The sequence below is a fragment of the Tiliqua scincoides genome, chromosome 9, assembly GCF_035046505.1.
Source record: "Tiliqua scincoides isolate rTilSci1 chromosome 9, rTilSci1.hap2, whole genome shotgun sequence".
In the NCBI taxonomy this organism is placed as follows: domain Eukaryota; kingdom Metazoa; phylum Chordata; class Lepidosauria; order Squamata; family Scincidae; genus Tiliqua; species Tiliqua scincoides.
In genome coordinates this window covers 9,994,300-10,014,865 of record NC_089829.1, presented here as the reverse complement: position 1 = coordinate 10,014,865, position 20,566 = coordinate 9,994,300, and the positions used below count along the sequence as shown (strand labels likewise).

General features: G+C 46.3%; 1 protein-coding gene across 1 annotated transcript; it reads left to right on the top strand.

Moving 5' to 3' along the window:
* The first annotated feature begins 396 nt into the window (after positions 1-396).
* PINK1 (PTEN induced kinase 1) lies at positions 397-20,388 on the top strand. The gene is made up of 8 exons (XM_066637735.1): positions 397-811; positions 3,049-3,345; positions 6,389-6,492; positions 9,163-9,345; positions 10,152-10,315; positions 13,473-13,600; positions 15,549-15,782; positions 18,235-20,388. The coding sequence occupies exons 1-8, from the start codon at positions 464-466 to the stop codon at positions 18,490-18,492; spliced, it is 1,716 nt and encodes a 571-aa protein (XP_066493832.1). The 5' UTR covers positions 397-463; the 3' UTR covers positions 18,493-20,388.
* The last annotated feature ends 178 nt before the right edge of the window (positions 20,389-20,566 follow it).

The following is a 20,566-nucleotide window of genomic DNA, read 5'->3' as shown; positions in this document are numbered from 1 at the left end:
GGTCAGAAAGACAGACTGATTGTCTGAGGAAGGAAGGAGGGAGACAATCAGTCTGTCTTTCTGTCCATCTACATCCTTCCTTTCTCAATCAATCAATCAACCAGCCTGTCTGTCTGTCTGAGGAAGGAAGGAAGGAGACAGACAGACAGATTGATTTCTCCTTCCTTCCTTCATCAATCACCTGTCTGATGAAGGAAGGAGACAGACAGAGAGGACTGAAGGCCCCTCGTGCGCCGGGCACACCGCCTCCTCCTTAGAAACGAAAACTACTGAGGCTTAGGAGGGTGGGAGGCGCTCTGCACATGCTCAGGGCCGCCCTGTCCCGGGAGCTGCCAGGCCCTCCGGGAGACGCTTGACCGGCTTCCGCCCCGCCCCGCCCCGGCGTCACAGCCACCAGCGCCGTCACCGCAGGCCGAGCCGGGCGGAGCGCGCAGAGAGGCGGCCGGGCCTGGCGAGGGAGGCGATGGCGCTGCGGCAGGCGCTGGGCCGCGGGCTGCGGCTGGGGCGGGGGCTGCTGTGGCGCTGGCTGGGAGGGGGCGCGTCGCCCGCCGCCCCCCCGGCGCCTCCCGCCGCCCTCCTCCGCCCGCAGGCACCGCCGCAGCCCCGCTCGGGCTTCTTGCGCGAGGCCGCGGCCCGGCTGGGCCTGCGCAGAGGCCCTTCGGCGCCGGGGCTGCTGCTCTTCCGGCAGGCGGCCAGCCGGCTGCCCGCAGGCCCCCGCCGCCTCGGCGTCGCCCTCAGCCTTGGGCTGGCGCTGCTGGAGCCCGCACTGGCCGAGCAGAGGCAGGCGGCCGAGGCCTGCAAGGACATCCAGGTGCGGGCCGCGTCGCCATGGCAACTGCTGCAGGGCCTGGGTTGCGCCTGCATCCCTCTGAGCATCCTCGGTTGGGAGGGACCTGCCCTCTCCTCTAGTGCAGCGTCATCCATAGGGATAGTGCTGTGCAGTGGGTGGGGAGGCAGGTGAGGCAGAGCCTCCGCACCAGAGCCCTTTGAAAAGCACCGCCCTGTAAGGTGAGGCAGGTGTGAGGTGAGGCAGAGCCTCCCCACTGGAGTTCGTCAAAAAGTGCCACCACCGCCATGTGAGGCGCTCAAGCACACTGTGGTGGCAGTGCTTTTCAAAGGACTCCAGAGGGGAGGCTCTGCCTCACCTCAAACAGCAGTGGCGCTTTTCAAAGGGCTCCGGCGGGGAGGCTCTGCTTCACCTGCCTCATATACCTTACCTCAACACCTATTTCACCTGACTCGGCAGCAGCACTTTTCAAAGGACTTCAGTGGGGAGGCTCTGCCTTACCTGCCTCATCTCACGCACCTCACCTCACCAGGCAGCGGTGCTTTTTGAAGGACTCTGGTGGAGAGGCTCTGCCTCACCTGCCTCATCTCACACACCTGCCTCACCTCACACAGCGAGGTGTGGTTTTCAAAGGACTGCGGTAAGGAGGCTTTTTCTCACCTCACACAGCAGCGGCACTTTCTAAAGGACTCCTGTGGGGAGGCTCTACCTCACCTGCTTCTCCACCCACTGCACATCCCTGGCACTATACCAATGTTTCTCAACTAGCGTTACAGGTACCACTAGTGATACTTGAGCTGATGCCTGGTGGTACTTGTGGGACCCCTAGACATCTGCCACCTGGCAGTGAGATGAGTGATGTGACACGACAAACAAACATCGTAGGAGGCTCAGCTCGGCGGGAAGAGCTCCAAAGCATGCTTTTCACACACTCTAAAAAGCCCTCCTGTCTACCCTCTTATTGGTGTTTGTCATGTTGCATCTAGCCTCATATCTACTGAGAACAGTTGGATGGAACTCCCATGAATGATAGTAGCATACCCCTGAGGGAGCAACAACAGGAGAGGGCTATTGCTTGTATGCTTCTGAGAAGCATTTCTTTGGACTCAGTTGTAAAGAGAATGCTTTATTTATTATTTATCTGATCCCACACAACTCTTCTTTATTGATGGCCAATCACTCCTTTGAAATGCCCATCTGTGGAATGTGTCACACAGTGTTAACTGAGCATCATCTTGCTGTGCTAAAACGATCCATGAGCTTTAGCAAGGCCTGTCAAGATTTTGGACTGACGATCAGCCTTAAGAAAACACAGGTCATGGTTCAGGATGCGGACTCACCTCCCTGCATTACAATCTCTGCGCATGAACTGGAGGTTGTCCATGACTTTGTGTACCCTGGCTCAACGATCTCCGACACTCTTTCGATACCGAGCTAAACAAACGCATCGGTAAAGCAGCTACCACGTTTTCCAGACTCACAAAGAGAGTCTGGTCCAACAAGAAGCTGACGGAACATACCAAGATCCAGGTCTACAGAGCTTGCGTCCTGAGTACACTTCTGTACTGCAGCGAGTCATGGACTCTTCGCTCACAACAGAAGAGAAAACTGAACGCATTCCACATGCGCTGCCTCTGATGCATCCTCGGCATCACCTGGCAGGACAAAGTTCCAAACAACACAGTCCTGGAACAAGCTGGAATCCCTAGCATGTATGCACTGCTGAAACAGAGATGCCTGCGTTGGCTTGGTCATGTTGTGAGAATGGATGATGGCCGGATCCCAAAGGATTTCCTCTATGGAGAACTCGTGCAAGGAAAGCGCCCTACAGGTAGACCACAGCTGCGATACAAGGACATCTGCAAGAGGGATCTGAAGGCCTTAGGAATGGACCTCAACAAGTGGGAAACCCTGGCCTCTGAGCGGCCTGCTTGGAGGCAGGCTGTGCAGCATGGCCTTTCCCAGTTTGAAGAGACACTTTGCCAACAGTCTGAGGCAAAGAAGGAAGGCCCATAGCCAGGGAGACAGACCAGGGACAGACTGCACTTGCTCCCGGTGTGGAAGGGATTGTCACTCCCGGATTGGCCTTTTCAGCCACACTAGATGCTGTGCCAGAACCATCTTTCTGAGCACGATACCATAGTCTTTCGAGACTGACGGTTGCCAATACAGATCTTGCTGTGGCGTTGGTTTATCCCCATCAATACAAAAACCACAGTTCTTGCCTGTGTAATATTTTTGTATTTTCTTTCTTTTTTCAGACAATATTTATCCAGAGGAACAAGCCCCAGAAAAATCCCTTGGGCTTGTTCCGACAGCGAGGCTTCACACTGGATGAGTACTTCATTGGTCAGTCCATTGGTAAAGGCTGCAGTGCTGCTGTGTATGAAGCAGCAGCTCTTTTTGCTATCAGTTGCAAAGCAAGCCAGGAGCTCAAAGCTGAAGGTTGCAGTAATTATGCCAGTCCGGATATCCAGGCTGTGGAGGAAGACCCTTCCCAAACTGGTGGCTGGAGAGCTCGCTTTCCTTTGGCGATCAAGATGATGTGGAATATTTCGGTGAGGATCCAGGCTTGGCTCTTCTTCCTGGGAAATATGAGCAAAATTGTTCACTTCAGATTTTATTTGGTTTTAATTAGGTTGTTTGAAGAGACTGGAGGGAATCCCTCAGATCATTAATGAGCAATCAAGCAGAGCAAACAATTAATGTATGTGTTATACTCACCCCATGGCAGCTAATTGTCATTACTAGGATATCTCTGGTTTTTAATGCTGCAACAGAGAGAGAGGACCAAGCCATACATGGCATTAATTGTGTAAATCCTTATGTATGCACGCATTTAGTATGGTGTAGTAGCTAAGAGGTTGAGCTGTGGGCTCAGGACTTCTCTGGTTCAATTAAGTGGTCTTAAGGCAAACCTCGCCTCCTTAACCTTAGTCTTCTCCACCTATAGTCTGGGCATAAGAATCCTTCCTTCCCACACTAGGGGACTGCAAGAATTACAGCTGGATAGCTGATGTGCAGCGCTTTGCTCACTCATAAAAACTTTTTACAAAAGTTAAATATTGTTATTGTCCATCTGTGCATATAATTGTGTTGCTGTGGTGGCACATGTTTCTGTTTGGCTGTCTGTGGACTTGTGGCCTGCCTGTTTCTATGTTTTCTTGTTTCATTTGATTTCAGAGTCTGTGATTTTGCTCCACTGTGATTATGGTAACTGTGATTATGTCAGATTATGTCCCATGTTTTGCATTTCATTCTAAGGCTTCATGGTTTTTTCCTGTTCCTTGATCACGTGACTCATGCCAGTTCTCTCCTGAAGATTACACTCCCACCCCTGTCCTGTAATTTTTTGTTGTAGAATGTAGGCAGCCCTTTTGGCATATTTTACTCAATTACGTAAAAGTTTCCCTCCAGTACACTGAGCAGCACATCTTTGTCAAAGTTGAATCTGTTCTTGGGTAACATCTAGTCAGGTTGGCTTCAGTTGGAACCCAAGGAAATTATTATGTAGGTCAGAGTCAGTCAAATATTCCAGGCAGCCAAGAATGCTGCACTAGTAGCTTACCTTTCCAAAATGTCATTGTGATGTCCCTTGTTGGCAAGTGCAGAAGCGAGAGCTACCTCCCTCCATACCCCCCTCCCCCCACTTTGCAGCAATCTGGACTAACCTAGCAGCAGAGCTAGCAGCTTCTCCTGCCAGCCACCAGCTAGAACTGTAGGCCCCTCCGACCGCAAGGTCATCTGCAAGAACAGCTGTTGCACAGGCCTGCCCATGATTCTGTTATTCATTACAAGTGTTTTGAAAGTCAGTGTTATTGTTTCACAATAACAGTTAATTTATTTGTTTTTGTAAGTAAGATAAGTATCAAATGTGATGATGCATAAAATATTTTTATTGTTGTTCTGACGTGAGCACTTTAGAGAGCCTTGATCAGCTTGTTCAGTCGACCCAGTCTTTTCTGAACCAGTCCAAGAAGGAACACTTTTATCAGTTTTAAATATAGCTTCACAAGCTGTGCTTCACTTTGTTCACTTTCAAGCACATTTCAGTGTGCTCTTTTTTTGTTTAACCTTATCAAGTCCTTAACAGCTAGAATTCAGATGTTTCTAAAGGACCACATTGTTCCCTATTCATTAGTATCCTTGGCTGCTGTCATTACCAGTGGATATGATCATTTGTTTGGCTGCCACTGGGTTTTAGGGAGGTGGCAGCCACGCAAATTACCACATGCAACTACTGCCTACTGAGTCAGACCCTTGGTCCATGTAACTCTGTGTTGTATGCACTGACTTTGAATGTTTCTTCTGTTGTGAATTCTCACGAGGTGGCCTTAGGCAAACCTTCAACCTCAGTCATTCCATCTGCAAAATGGAGCTAATAATACTTGCTGCAATCCTGGAATTAAGTCTGATTGAGCAAAATGGTATTTGCTTCTGAGATGACTTTCTTAGGCTTTGCTGCAACTTACCTTGCAGCAGTGGTTCTCAAACCTTTTAGCACCGGGACCCACTTATTAGATAGGCAGTCTATTGGGACCCACCAAAAGTGAGGTCATTAACCCAGAAGTGTTGTCATGACCAGAAGTGACACCACCAGGGAGGAAAATATTTAACACCCCCTTTATGAAAAATCAAATTGAAATTAATTAAGTAAATTAAAGTTACAATTAAAATAAGTTTAAAAATTTATTTGAAATAAAGAAGAACCCTCTTAACCCTCCCAAGCAATTATTGATATGTTTTTAGAAATTCCCCAAACATCCCAAAGGCTGCAATCTTATCCACACTAGCCCAGGAGTAAGCCCCATTGACTGTCATTGTTAAAAGCATATACCTAGTAGCCTGTTAAAAGTACAGATTGGTAACATTTCCCCAAATGCAGCCACATACCATAGTAACATCAAATCTATTAAAAAGTAAAATACACTTTGAAATGAATGGGGGCTCACCTGAAATTTGCTCACGACCCACAGTTTGAGAAACACTGCCCTGCAAGGTTGTTGAAAGGATTCCATTGAGGTCATGCAGTACTTTGCACACTCTGAAGCGCTGTCCAAATATTCAGTATTTATTACAGTTTTTCGTGCAAAGTGTCATTCTGCCGCCCAGCTATGGTCCCTCCCGAAATAGAGAGAAACATGGGAAGCTGCCAGTCAAACCATCTAGGCCGGTATTGTCTGTGTTGTTTGGTCAGGGCTCTCTTGCATCTCAGGCAAGGGTTTTTCCCATTCACAGCACATTCCCTCCCACTGAGCTATGATTCTTCCCCTGGAGGAGGTGCCGGTTCTGTAGTGGACTCAGCTTTGGAATTCTTGGTGTGGAGTTGTTCTCTTGAGACTTTTGACTAGGTTCAGACAACAGATAAAAACTTTTCTATTTGCCCTGGGTTCTGAACATGCAGTCATTTTGTTGGTCTTCTGCCACTGGTCTTATTGTGGTTCCATGGTTTATTTTATTTATTTTACTCAGTGTTTGTTGTTTATTGGCCACAGTTGAATTTTTTATTGTTTTTAATATTATTGTAAGCCATCTTGTAAGATTTTAATGGAGAGGTAGAGTATAAGTTTGAAAAATAAACAGAGTGTAATGTTCTTGCAGGCTGGTTCTTCAAGTGAAGCCATCCTTACCACTATGTCCCAGGAACTTGTTCCAGCCAGTGGCTCTGCCTTCTCTGGAGAATTTGGAGCGGTTGCTTGTACCAGGTAGGATTTATTCACTGTGGTTAACTTTATATGTAACACAAAGGGCCCAGTTCTATCCAAATATACAGTGCTGATGCAGCTGTACCAATGGGATGTGCGCATCATGTGGTGGGGGAATCAGTCACCAAAGCCACCTTATGGTAAGGGAACATTTGTTCCATTTTACTCAGCGCTGCATTGGTGCTGGAAACTTGGATAGACTTGGGTCCAAAATGTTTTGTGCTCTGCACTGGGAAAAAAATGCACCAAGGAAATGCAAATGATTACCTTGAAATCTGTGTGTGTGTGTGTTTCCCAAAATAGCCATATGACTCCAACAAGATCAGCTAACAGTTTGAGCAGTGGAGCCCACAGGCTGATGCAGCCTCCACCATATGAAGCTGCAAAAGTTCCACAAAATGCTGCATTGGCAAATGAAGATGGTTTTTGTGAATTTCCCATGATGATTCTTTAGGCCAGCTTGAAAATGACAGATTGGGAGTGTTGCCATTTCAAGACAATGAGGCTCCTTTTACCACTTCACTCATTTTGCAAACTAGGAGGCAGCTGCTCACGCTTGGCAGGAAAAATTCTGACTGCTCTCTATTTCATTCTTGCCAAATGGCAATGACAGAACTTGGACGACCAGCTAGCAGAGCAACATACACTCCCAGCTGTAAGCAAATTGCTTTTAGGGGGTAAGCTTCTCAGGGCAGGGACTTGTTCCCTTACATTTTGTAAAGCTACATGCATTCTGATGGCAGTATCTATCCCTCACCTGTTTTCCCCATTGAAATATCCTTGAGGGTGGGGGCCTGATTCCCCCAAGACTTGGGATGTTTTGTGCTGCCCCTAAGCCTTTTTTGTTTGTAAACAAGGCTCCATCTATAGTGATGACACTGTTTAAATAACAATAACTACTATTAGTCTTTATTAAAAGTCTTATGTATCTTGCTTCTGCCTATATAAGCATCATAGTGATTAACAAGACATTCTGCAAAAGTAAACGAAACTTGAAAGTTATCATCATTTGAAAACTGAATTAAAAAAACTTGTGCATACTTGATTTAAATGAGGCTTCCCATTTTCACAAGATGGCTTGCTTGAATACATAAGGCCTAGCAACCTTCCCTGAAAAATGAGAGTGGATTTCAACTTTAGAGCTAAGGATTCTTTAAAAATTAAAAAAAAAACTAGGAACATTTTCTAGGCATTTTCTAAACAGTGGCTCAGTTCATAGTGCTGGAAGTTGAGGTGGGGCTGCAATCCTGGTTGAGAGGCTGACTATGATTTGCACAATTGCAAATGTGTAGTTTGTCTGATTGGTGGGTAGTGGCAAACTCTGGTTTGCTCAAACCAGGCTGCAGCAGGTCAGTGGGAAATTATCTTGTACAGTCAGCCTGCATCTTACATCAGGGTTACATTAATCAAGGTTACATTTCAGCTAAAACTAAAATCATGAATACTCAAAATTATCTTGAAAATCCATTACTTCTGAAAAATATGTACTGCCCCTTTAAAAATTACAAGAGGCAGATGGGAACTGACTGTCCAAACCTATCCACACTTTCCTGGGAGTAAGCCCCATAGACTCTAATGGGATTTGCTTCGGAGTAGACATGTATAGGATTGGACTCAGGCTGCATTCATTTTTAGCTAGAAAATAGGTGGAAGTACCATTTCTAGAATGCTGCTAGCATACTACCATCGCAGTTCATTAAAAAAACAACAAAATTGTGCCCCATCATTGAAATCAATTGTATGGAGGCCACCATGTTCCTTACATGTTCCTGCATTCTTTGGATAGAAAATAGGCGGAAATGACAAAGCATAGGTACACCCATCTTTTCTAGCTTCAAGATCACTTTTCAAAATTCTAGCACCTAGAATTTGAAAAACAAACTCAACAAAGCATGCTGTAAGTTTAAAAAAAAAACCCCAACTTTCTGGTACTAGAAGCTGAAAAAAGAATATAGCCTGGAGCTGAGGGAACAGCAGTTTAATTCTTCTATCTTGCACTCATTCTCAAGCATGTGTTTAGTAAATGGAATGGCAGGTGTAATCTACAAAATTTAAACTATTGTTTTTGGTTTTTTGGTTTTGTTTGCTGAGCATGCACAGTTGAATTCAATAGCAGGCGCAGATCTGAGGAGACCCCTTGCCAGCTACAGAGCTCAACACAGGGTCAGGGAACAGCTACCCCTGCCCCACAGAATCAGCAGTGGCCATTTCAGTGCCACTGCTCTTCATGGAGGCCCCAAGACTTAGGATTGGGCTGCCTGAATTCAAGCCTGGCCAAAAATCAGGGTATAAATTAATGCAGGGAACTGATACTTGTAAGAGGGGAAGGGTGGAAAAAAGAAGATGTGAGCTGGCTTGTTCCCAACAGCCTCACTATTGTTTGGTCCTTATGCATGACCCAGGCCACTGACTCCTGGATCCTGAAAATTGCTCTCACGGAAAGGACAGAAAAATTACCAGAAATTATAGAAGATCTGGACTGAATTCAAATCTGGCTCATTTTATGCCTTTCAGCCAACTCAAACACTTTATTGTTTCCTTTATTAAAACTGGCAATACTGTGGCCTGCTTCACAAAATTGTTACATGAATAAACATCACAAAGACTGCATGCAAATTGTAACTACGAGAGCAGCAATATCAGTGCTGGTAATGACTTGTCTTGACACAGGAGAGCTGTCTTTGGGAAGAAGATACTGAAGCCTCACCCAAATATTGTCCAGGTGATCCGAGCATTCACATCTCAAGTCCCACTGCTCCCTGGTGCAACAGTGGACTACCCAGATGTTCTGCCCGCCACACTGAATCCCTCCGGAATTGGGCACAGCCGCACACTCTTCCTGGTGATGAAGAAGTAAGTTGAGTGAGATTGTGGAAGTTCGTTTTCTATATGCCTACAAGGTTCTTGTCCTCGTGATTAAAAAAAAAAGATCATTGTTCTGCTTTCAAGTGCATTGAGCTGTGTGGTGCCTTGGAGTGATGACAGACCTCCCTTCAGGTACTTGTTCTTGCTAATCAAAAGCTGCTGTTATTCTGCAGAAAACCACTTCAGATCCTGAAGTTCTAAATCAATACAGTAGCTTAAAACATCTGTTCCAGTGGCTGAAGGTATTTACTACTTGCATTTTTTTTATCCAAGGGTATAAATAGATAATCAATGTAGCACAACAAACATGGTTGTGTTTTATTCTAGATTGAGTACTGGAACTTTTGTAGAAGTTAAAAGAAGAAACTTCAATAAGTGAGGAATAGTTGTGGGCATTCAGGTATAGGGGAATATAACCATAGGACACAAGATAAGGAAACTCACAGGAAATAAGAGGTACATCACAAATACATTGGAACCTTTAACAGTTTACTATCTTCATGTTTTTAAGCCTTGAGAATGAGAAGTGTGATAGAGAAAATGAAGAAAATAAAATTAGGAAAGCTGTGATTCTTAAAAATCAGCTCCACAGAATGTAGTATGCATGGGAAAGCCAACTCCTTGTGATTGTTTCTGATCTTGGATGTTAGAGTACAGGAATTGCAGCCAGAGATGAGGAGGGGGGAGAGAAAGAGAGACCAAGTTTCTGCTATCAGTCAGAGCTGTTTGTTACCTCTGGAGCCAGTTGGGTATCCACCATGACCTGCTTGTTTCTTCTTGCTTGTCCCATTCAGTTATCCATGTACTCTGCGTCAGTACCTCAGTGAGAGGATCCCTGATGCCCACTTGGGTACCATGATGATCCTGCAGTTACTGGAAGGGGTTGACCATCTCATTCGACACGGAGTAGCTCACAGGGATTTAAAGTCAGACAACATCCTTGTTGAGTTTGATTCAGGTATGTAGCATGGACTATTGGTGACCCTTAGCTGGGCATGAAGTCCGTGTGAGTGACTTAAAATTACAGAGAAGCAATTGTGGGAAGTGCACTCTGTAGGAATAATGCTATCATCCTGTGTGGGACTGACAGGCAGCAGATTCTGGGCAGACCAAAGGGATCTCTTCTTAAATTTGCTCAGTGCAGAATTACCTTGAACAACTTGCTTCTGCAAGTTGATCACAGATGTACTCCTTTTGCTCAAAGAGAAGAATTAGGCACATTTATGGAGGAGGGGGAGAGGTCTGTGACTGAATGAAACTTTTAGGTTCAGTGGTAGTATATGTCTGAATCCCAGCTGCTCAGGAGCAACGGTGAGGGAGGGCTGCTTTCTTCGTGCCGTACTCATAGGCTTCCTGGAGGCAACTGGTTGGCCACAGTGGGGAGCAGAATCCTGGACCCCATGCATCCAGGGCTCTTCTGATGCTCTTAAGAGTTCTTTCTTTGGTCCTAAAATCAGAAGCATGAAATGTAGCTGCCCAGGTCACTTGCATATCAGCTGCTGCTAGATCTGTATGGCATATATGATACTGAGGCATTGCTGTTAGGGGTGTCATACAGTGGAGGAAACCTTGCTTGATTATTCATATACATTTAAATAAATTGAATTTTCTTTGTTTCATTTGTTGGTGGTTTTGTAATTTATAGCATGCTGTCTTTCTGCCATAGCAGAGGGCCAGTTGACAGCTCAAAATAATAACTTGCTTCCTACGAGGCATGATACAGATGGAAGGAGGAGGGAAACCAGCTAGTTCATAAAAGACAAATACTTTTATAATAATGAAGTGACGAGCCCATTGGACTAATAATAGGAGGAGGAGAGCCAGCAGGAAACTAGGGCATGGAAGGACCCTGCATGTGCCCATTAAGAACCCATTGATTGGTGCTGGACTTGGCACAACCTGGCACTGGCCCTGGGAGCAAGGAAAACATCCATAGAAGAGGAGACCACAACATGAAGAAGGCCCTGTCTTGAGTAGCTGCCCACCTGAGGACAGCAGGGGCACCCAAAGCAGATCTTTTTGTGAGAAAGGTATCCCCTAAGGTTATTCTGGGTCCACTTGGGTTCTTTAGGCCTTTACAGGTTAAACTAGCATTTGGAACTGTCTGTGAGCCAGTGCAGTTGTGGGACAGCCAGTGTTGCATGCTCCAATTCCTGGCCCCAGATGCATTCTGCACCAATAGCTGTTTCTGGATGCTCTTTCTCAGTGCAGCCTTGGGTAGAGCTACTGCATTATAGCAGCCCCATCTGAATCATGGTGGGGCATGAATTACTGTGGCTCCGTTGTGACTTGCGGCAGCTTCCTTTTTGTCTCAAGCTCCCAGCACAAGTGTTGAGCCAACCCTGGCAGTGTGGGGGTATGACTGAACCTGCCTCAGGAACGAAGGCAACTTTCAGAGATCATTCTAGCTTCCAAATTGTAAGAATTAAATCAAGACACCATGAATGTGGGTTAGCCCACAATGGCTGACCTCGAACTTCACCCCTGCTTTGCAAAGGTGTTGATGGATTTTCTCCAGTGCCTTGCCCTCTGCCATCTGTAGCCTGCTTGGCTGCACAGCTGCGGTGTCTGGAGCACAAATTGCCTAGTAACTCAGCACTTCAGGATTGTTAAGCATTAAGTGATAACCAGGCCAGGAAATGGTCTGTTGAAGCCGAACGTGCCTTGGCTGTGCCACTTTCGACTGTCAGCCGCAGGAACCAAGTTGTTAATTGCTGGAGTGATCGTTCTACCCACTTGGAGTCAAGCAGGCAGGCACTAAGAGCATTCAGGGCCGAATAATTAACAGCCCTGTGAAAGATGGACAGAAGTGGTTGTGTTGGCTCCATTTCCCCTCCAAACAGCCACTGGGGCATATTTTCTTAGCTGGAACCAAGCCAGCTAAGAGTGCAGCAAACACCAACAGCCCTGGATTTCAATAGCAGTTGCAACGGCTGCCCAAATCAGATCAGCCCTGTGGCTGCGGGGTAGATTTTATCTGGATGTTGCTTTGTCTCAGTGAAAGCCCCCCCCCCCCCAATGAAGCAGGTTTTTGCCTTTCTGGGAAGCACACAAGTGCACAAGCTGTAGCTCAGTGGCAGAGTGCCTGCTTGGCATGCAGGTTCAGTCCCTTGTGGCATCCTCAGGTACATTTGGGAAAGACCTCTGAGCCTCTGGAGAGTTATTGCCAGTAACTCATACTGAGCTGGCCATACTGAGCAGCATGGACTTACTCAGTAGAAAAGAGCTTTATAGGTGTAGCAGAAACACCCATGAGCTCAGTGCCTGCTTGTAAGCAGGAGATGGCAGGTACAATCCCTGGCAAATCCATGTAGGCCTGGAAAAGATTCATGTTTGCAGCTCTGGAGAGTCTGCTCAGCCTCTAAACTTTCTTTCTATCCTGGTTGGATTGATGGACTTGATCACTGGACAGTTTGAGCGAAACGCAACGAGTGCCAGTGTTTTCCTCCTAGCCCATTGTTCTGCCAGGAACAAGTGCTGACCACACTGGCACTGGCAGTACATACATTAGGTTAAACCTTTGCCATGGACATGCAAGTTAAAAAGATCATAAAGGCAGGGCTGTACTAGTTGACTGAACCAAGCCAGTTTTATGTTATGTACATGAAGAGGCTTTCCTATTAAAGTGAAGGAGAGTTGCCAGGCTCCACAGTTGGTCTAATGATCTTAGCACCTATGCCTTACCATTGATCACTAAGCACCTAACAGTACAGTTGGATTTACCCTATGTTTTATTTTTCTTTCTTTGGGGACCAACATAGGAGAAAGAAAAACAAGAAATCTGTTTCGAACTGAAATGGCTTGTGGAAGAATTGTGTGTAATTTGGAAGCTTGCGTGGTTTCAGCAACATATTCTGGTGCAGTTAAAATGAATTTTCTTAGAATTACATGACTAATAGCAAATCCTCTGGGGAGGTCTTCCTTGCAAGCCATATCAAATCCCTTTTGTATTCCATTTCAGGGCTTACACAAGGGACATCTCTTCCCCCCCCCCCCCCCGGGTACTGGATTCCAGTGTAACATTGCAGACCAGAAGTTGCTTCTTCTCTCCATTCTGTGTTCCTAGCTGCAGGGCAGGCCTGCTTAGTTACCAACTTCCTTCCCATTGTTTGCAGCTGGGTGCCCATGGCTGGTGATCACAGATTTTGGCTGCTGTTTGGCTGATGAAAAAATTGGCTTGAAACTCCCTTTTACCAGCTGGTATGTGGATCGTGGTGGCAACAGCTGCCTAATGGCACCAGAGGTAATTCTTGGTCTCCTTAGACTTTTTAAAGTAACAGTCATCTTAACATGCTGTGCCCCATATATAGGCATCAAGAAATTGGGTAGGGTTTGTTTCTTTTCCTAATAGAGCAACAAAGGCCAACGGAAATAAATCGGATTAGGGCAGAAGCTCTCATGGGATAAGATTCAGAGATAGATTCTTGGGCACTGGATTCTTGGAAGTTGAACCTTGCCAGGGTCCGCCCATACATGAGGCCCACTGGGGTGGTTCCCCTAGGTGATGGATAGGCAGAATGTGACCACCTGTGCCTACCCTCTTCTCACACTCTTTATCACACTCTCTGGACTTGATAAGGAAATGGGGAATGAAGTAGAAGAAAGTAGTGGGCTGAAGTATCCCATACTCTTGCCTCTGAATGTCGTGCTTCACTAGCGACTGAGACACTAACCTGGAGGAGGGTACTGACACAAGGTTGAGATGGATGTGCCCCATGAATGTGGAGCAGAAAAACTTCCAAAAACTACTCTCCTCTGTGCTTCATCTTCTGCCCCATTCCCCTCATCCTTTTGGAATCCTGGGAATGGGAAGAGGAGGAGGAATAATGGCAGCCACATCATCTGGGTGAATTGAGTAATTATGGCAAGGTGGTTCCCTAGAGGCTCTAGTAAGCCACTTAAGCAGTTTGGCTGCCAGGCATTGGACCATGGGACTCTTGCTATACAAGCGTTCATCACATTCTGCTGGGGACTTTGGATTTCTTAGGCCCCAATATCCTCTGGGTCTCTGGCACTGTGGTGAATTTTTTGGAAAAATTTGAAAGGGAAAATTTTTCAGGGCCCCAAATTAATTTGAATCCAGTTTTTCATGTTTGGCTGATATTCGGTAATCCTGACCCTTAATAGTGTGCTTTTTTATGCTGTGTAAACATCTCAGAAGTTTGTTCTAGTAGCCAAGAGCAGCCGAACCAAAATATTTTAGAGAAAGAGATTCAACAAAGCACACTTAATTTGGTTTAAATTTTATATTAAAAAAATACAAAGCTTAATTTTTAAATATTTTAAGACATGATAATAAGCTTCACCTACACCAGTGGTTCTCAAACTTTTTAGCACTGGGACCCACTTTTTAGAATGACAATCTGTTGGAACCCACCAGAAGTGATGTCATTTACCTGGAAGTGATGTCATGACCAGAAGCAACATCATCAATTTGGGATTCAAACTTAAGTAACAGTCAGCCAAAGGCAGCATTACAGAGCACACTCCTGGTGTTATTTTGCATCACTCTGAATTCAAACTTAGAAGTCAAGGGAGAACACAGACTTTAATCCTTCTCCAACCACACAACCCTCCCCCCATTCCAGCATCCCATCTTCCCACCTATTCAGGGCAAAGCACACCATGCCTCTCTCCTGCCGGGAGACCACCCTGCCAAGCAGCTCTGGACCCAGTATTTTCAGCTCTGTATTTTCAGTGGCAGGTGAGCTAGGTGCTTTGCAACCCACCTGAAATCAGCTTGCGACCCACCTAGTGGGTCCTGACCCAGAGTTTGAGAAACACGGACGTACACCACTTAAATTTTAGATCGGGGAAATGAAGGCACCAAAAACATTGTTAGTTTAATAATTATATCTGTATATGCTTTCAAGGTGGGTCACTTGAATACATTAATGACCACTTTGAAATAGTCCAGTTTGACTAATATTGTATCAGTTTTTACGTTACTGAAGACTGCGATAAACCTAAGGCATATTTAGTAATGGAAAATTTTGGTTGTGGAAAATTGTCCTTTATGGAAGGTTTTCTACCCCACATTCATGGGGCATATCCATCTCAGCCTTGTGAAAGAAACCTCCTCCGGGTTAGTGTCTGGTTTGCTATTGAAGCCATGGCAGGCAGTTCTGCACTGAAAGGAAATGAGTGTAATGTCAGAAATCTGTTCTCCTTCCTGGTCTTTCCTTCCACAGGTAGTCACGGCTACCCCTGGCCCAGGAGTTGTGATAGATTACACCAAAACAGACACATGGGCAGTTGGAGCAATTGCATACGAGATCTTTGGCATGTGCAACCCTTTCTACAAAGGTGAAGCTGGTCTGGAAAGCAGGAGCTACCAAGATGAGGAGCTGCCACCCTTGCCTGAGATGTTGCCCCTGGAAGTGAAAAAATTGGTTGAGATGCTGCTTCGGCGAGATCCCAGCAAGGTGAGAATTGATCTCATGTCCATGAGCCCTTTCACAGTGATGGTCGTGCCAACCCAGACTTTAGTCCTTGTGTAACTTCATGGGCAATAGGCTGACCTTCAACTTCAGGAACTTCTTGTACATTAGAATCTAGTTAATATAAACTAGGCAGTCACTTTCCTTCGACCAATTTCAGTTGATATAAGAATACGCTGTCACCAAAATCTTCCTTAGTTAGTACAGCTGGCTCATTCTCAACTTCAGAGAGAGCAAAGTTGACTTCACAAACTTTTTCAAGTTTCAGGGCAGAGTAGCCAATTCTCTCCCTGCCACAGTTTGCATAATGTACCAGAATGTTTTGAGCTCTCAGATAATGCTTGCCTTTGATTCCACCCTGCACACCTGATAAGCAGAAGCTGAACTATGTGAACCAGTCTGTGGTTCACATGTGAACTATGTGAAATGACATGAACATTTTGTCTAAGCTCTTGGGATTCGCCGTTTGCATGAAACAGGTTGCCACTTGGATGGGGCAGTTGTCGAGTGGCAGATATAACTGTGGGAACCAGTCCTTTCTTTATTAAATTAATGAAAAGCACTTCTGTCCAACCTTCCACACCACCATAGGTCACCCAAAGCAGCTGGCAAAACCAGCAAAAACAAGTGACAAAAGCATCATTCATTAAGTATACAATGCTAATAGTCCAATGTCCCATAAAAACACAAAAGCAGAAGGAAGGTGACTTAAGGCCATAAATGGCAGAAATCAGTGATGAATGTAAAGCAACAGCAGGCATTTGGTAGGGGCAGCTGGCATCAAATGCCACCCCTTTTACCTGGCAGTGAAACTGAGCAGAAGAGGGAGTGTGCAGGACAGGAGGGTGGACACCCTGGTCCACCTTTTAAAATCTAGTGATTGGAGAAGGAGCAGTGGGCACAGCCCCTCCCAACCTCCAGCCTGAGGTGACCTCCTCTATTGGCTTTATGGATTATTTGACCTGAAGTATTTAAGTCACCATTTTTCCAGATGCCTTTTGGAATTTAAAGAATAAATCACTGTCTGCCACCAGAAGGCTAGAAGAGTGAAAGACAAGCAAACCACCCAGAGAGAGCCTTGCAAGCTCTGAGGGAAATCACTGAGAAACAGACACACACCAACCCCATCACAGAAGGCAGGAGTAGGCGAAATAGGGTTGTAGGTGATTATCTGACTAAGGGCGCAATCCTAACATGATGTTAGGCTGGCGCCAGCCTCTTGCACCAGCCCAAGAGTGTCGCGAAAGTGCCATAAAACACTTTCGCGCCACTCTGGAGGCAGTTAGCTAGGTGCTTTGTGACCCACCTGAAATTGGCTCGCGACCCACCTAGTGGGTCCTGTCCCACAGTTTGAGAAACACTGACCTACACCATTTAAATTTTAGAGGGGGGAAATGAAGGCACTGAAAACACTGCCACTGAAATGAAGGCACTGAAGTTCAGCCTATTGCCCATGAAGGCCGTCACGGGCCCTGGGGAAGGTGAGTTCGCGCTGGCTGAGCTCAGGCTACACAAGGGTCTGAGAAGGGCAGGGAGGAGACAGAAGGGAGGGAGGCATTCTGGGGCAGGGGGAGGGTGGGTGTTCCCAGGGGTGGGCAGGTGGGAAGTGGGAGGCAGGACCAGGATCCAGCGGTTATGCTGGATCCTAACTCTGTTCCTGGGCAGCTTGGGTCAGTCCCGGGCTGCTCGAATTTGTGCTACCTCTGGAGGTGGCGCAGATCCAAGTAGACCCATTGGGGCCGCAGTGGCTCTTCCTGGGGTAAGGGGAAGCGATTCCTCTTGTCCCGGGCTGAGGCACTAAGCGCCCAAACCCTGCGCTGGATACAACACAGGCCCACTGGCCTGCCTGTTCCAGCACAAGTTAGGATTGAGCTACAACTGAACAGGCTTATCTTGGACTCTTGGTCCTTGGCTTGTGTGTTTTCTATCAGTGATGTATCTGGTATCTGGCACCCAAGGGGCACAGAAATTTTTAACATGCCCCATAATTACCCTCCCCCCATTTTTTAACACTCTCCAAACAGTGCCTTAGAGGCCTTCAAAAGACACTACTGGTTTTCACCAAAAACTGAAAGAGGCTTTTCAAAGGCCTTTAAGACACCACCTCAAGGTGTGATAGCCGGGGCAATGTACCCCCTCCCCCCTTAGCTATGCCACTGCTTTCTAGAAAGCCCTTAAAGATGTTTGCAAGCAGAGACCAGAGGCTTAGGGCCCAACCCTATCCAATTTTTCAGTGCCGGTGCTGCTGTGCCAATGGGGTATGCATTGCTTCCTGTGATGGAGAAGTAGTCACAGAGGCCTCCTTAGGGCATAGGAACATTTGTTCCCTTACTTCAGGGCTGCATTGACATTGCTCCGGTGCTGGAAAGTTGGAGAAGATTGGGCCCTCAGTGATTCAGGCAGGTCTGTGAATTTCCCAATTCCTCTTCCCTTTCAGAGACTCTCCTCCCGAGTAGCAGCCAATGTTCTTCATCTGAGCCTCTGGGGTGAAAACATTCTGGATGCAAAGGACCTGAAGCCTGGCAAGGTGGTTGGCTGGCTTCTTCACCAATCAGCTGCCACCTTACTGACGGATCGATTAGGAGACGGAAGCCGGGTCGAAATGAAGCTCAAGAGATGCTTCTTGGCAAACTTGGAATACGAAGATCTCTGGGAGGCGACTGCCCTGCTCTGCTCTTGGAGAAGCACATCTTGACTGGCTGTGGATCTGCTCATGGTCTTTGCTGCCATTTCCTATGATGTTTCACTAAATGCACTTAACTGGCTGTGAGAGCCTGACTCCTTTTCTTTGCAAACCTAAAAATACTCAAAGCAGTGTAGGTATACAAAGTTGGTGGGGTTTGGTAAGTTCCACTGCGGATTGGAATAGGTGTAGTTGCTGCATCCAGCCTCCGTTAAAAAGAAGGGCTGGTGTGTCTCATTGTGCTGCATTGACACTGGTCACTCTTGTCCCCTTCCAAGTATTCGGCTGAAGCTTAAGGCACTTTAGGTTACCTGTGGAGAGGGAGTGGTGATAATACAAAGGCATAGGTGTGATTTAATGTTTTAAAAATATTTTAGACTAGGAAAACAAATATTTTGTATCTTAGAGTTCTGAATTTTCTCTGTCTCTTAACTTAGGGTGCATTTGCATCAGCATTTTCCTTGGGGTGCTCTCCTGAAAATCAGTGCTCTTTGTACTGCACCAGAGCTGTATTTGATCAATGCTCTGCTTCCAGGTTTAGTTCCTTTCTAAAGAGGAGGATTGCATTCCCACACTGTCTGAACAGATCTTGCAAGGATTCTTGGACGGGCTCCCAGCCAGCAGATCTGTTCATTCATGGGTAGATCTGCTGGTTGTGAGAGTTCCAGCATGCTTCTTGAGCTGGAGGAGGAATTGGGAATTCCTCTGGAGTTCCTCTTGAACTGGGAATGCATTCCAGCATTCCCAGCCATTAGATCTGATCCCCAACACATGTCTGCAATGGATCAGCCATCTGGAGATGGCTTTCTTACAGCAAGAGGCTGAAGCCTTTGTAGTCTCCTCATGAGTAAGGAACCCAACCTGTCTCTTCACACATTCATGGCTACTTCTTTACATGTGTGAACTGCCGAATGACAGAGAGCAACAGAAGAATGTTCTGGAGTTACAGACTATGAATGGTTTGTCTCTGCCCCCGAAAATGAACTACTTGGTGCATATCCCTCCCCTCATTAAACAGATAATTCTGTTTTTAAATATATATATATTTTTACATGCAGATTTCTGTGCCAGAGGACTTTCAAAACACCTTTAAATAATGAAAAAGAAACAGAGGTACAGTGGAAATCCCAGAGTACTGCACACAGCTGATTCTAGGAAGGAGCAAAAACTGTGATCTGCCATTTTGGTGGCTGTTTCTACTATTTGGGAGCTGATTTTCACTGTGTGATGACTGCAACTACTGCATGATCATTTGTATCGCATTGGTGGGATGTTGCACAGTTCATTGCCACTTCACTGATTTGCAGAGGCTACAGGAAGACAGGCCTAGGGCTGGCTCAAGTGGCCTATTGGCAGAGGTATTCCCTGGCCTCGTTTACTCCTTGTCCCTGGGCTCAGAGAGGGAAATGGAGCAGAAGGGAATGATGGGATAGAATGCCTGTGAGGCTGTAGTTCACCACTCTTCTCTGCACCTTCACTCCGTTCTTTTTCTTTGCAATTCAGGGAGTGAGAGGAGAAGGAGCAGTGGAGGTTGGTGCACCAACCACTAGGTAAGGAGGATGAATGGAGGCATTCTGTACACTGTGTCAGGTGCTGGGTGGTCTTGAAATGGCACTGGGAAGACGAGAAGAGGCCAGAGAAAGACACAGGCAGAGGCGTTGCTCCTAAGCGTGTGGCAGGCATCATGCCAGGTTGAAAGAGCCCTCTCTCATCTGAGATCATGAAGAAGAGGTGACGTTCCACTCAAGAGCTACTTTGAAATATTAGTCTTTGGACGTGGAGAGTATTTCCAGTTTCACTTTTGTTAGACTTTGTAGCTGTGAATTGTTTTATTGACAGTACTTTGCAAAGTTAACTATTTCAGCCTTTTGGTGCAATAAAACTTGGTGTGTGTTCTGTCACTCTGAAGAGGATTTGGCCTGTGTGTTCTCATTCTGGACTGTGACTTGGTACCATTATGGCATTGCGGGAGGGCAGATTCTGGGGCATGCTGAAGGGAGCATTACCCCTCACAAGTTGAGTGCACATATGTGTGTGCATACGTGTGTTGGGGCCAGGGGCTCTCCGAGAGTTCAGAAGGCTGTTT

Coding starts and splice junctions, on each gene's coding strand:
- PINK1 (XM_066637735.1), top strand. CDS start 464: ATGGCGCTGCGGCAGGCGCTGGGCCGCGGGCTGCGGCTGGGGCGGGGG. Junction 6,493..9,162: donor GGAGCGGTTGCTTGTACCAG/GTAGGATTTATT, acceptor GTCTTGACACAG/GAGAGCTGTCTTTGGGAAGA. Junction 13,601..15,548: donor GCTGCCTAATGGCACCAGAG/GTAATTCTTGGT, acceptor TTCCTTCCACAG/GTAGTCACGGCTACCCCTGG.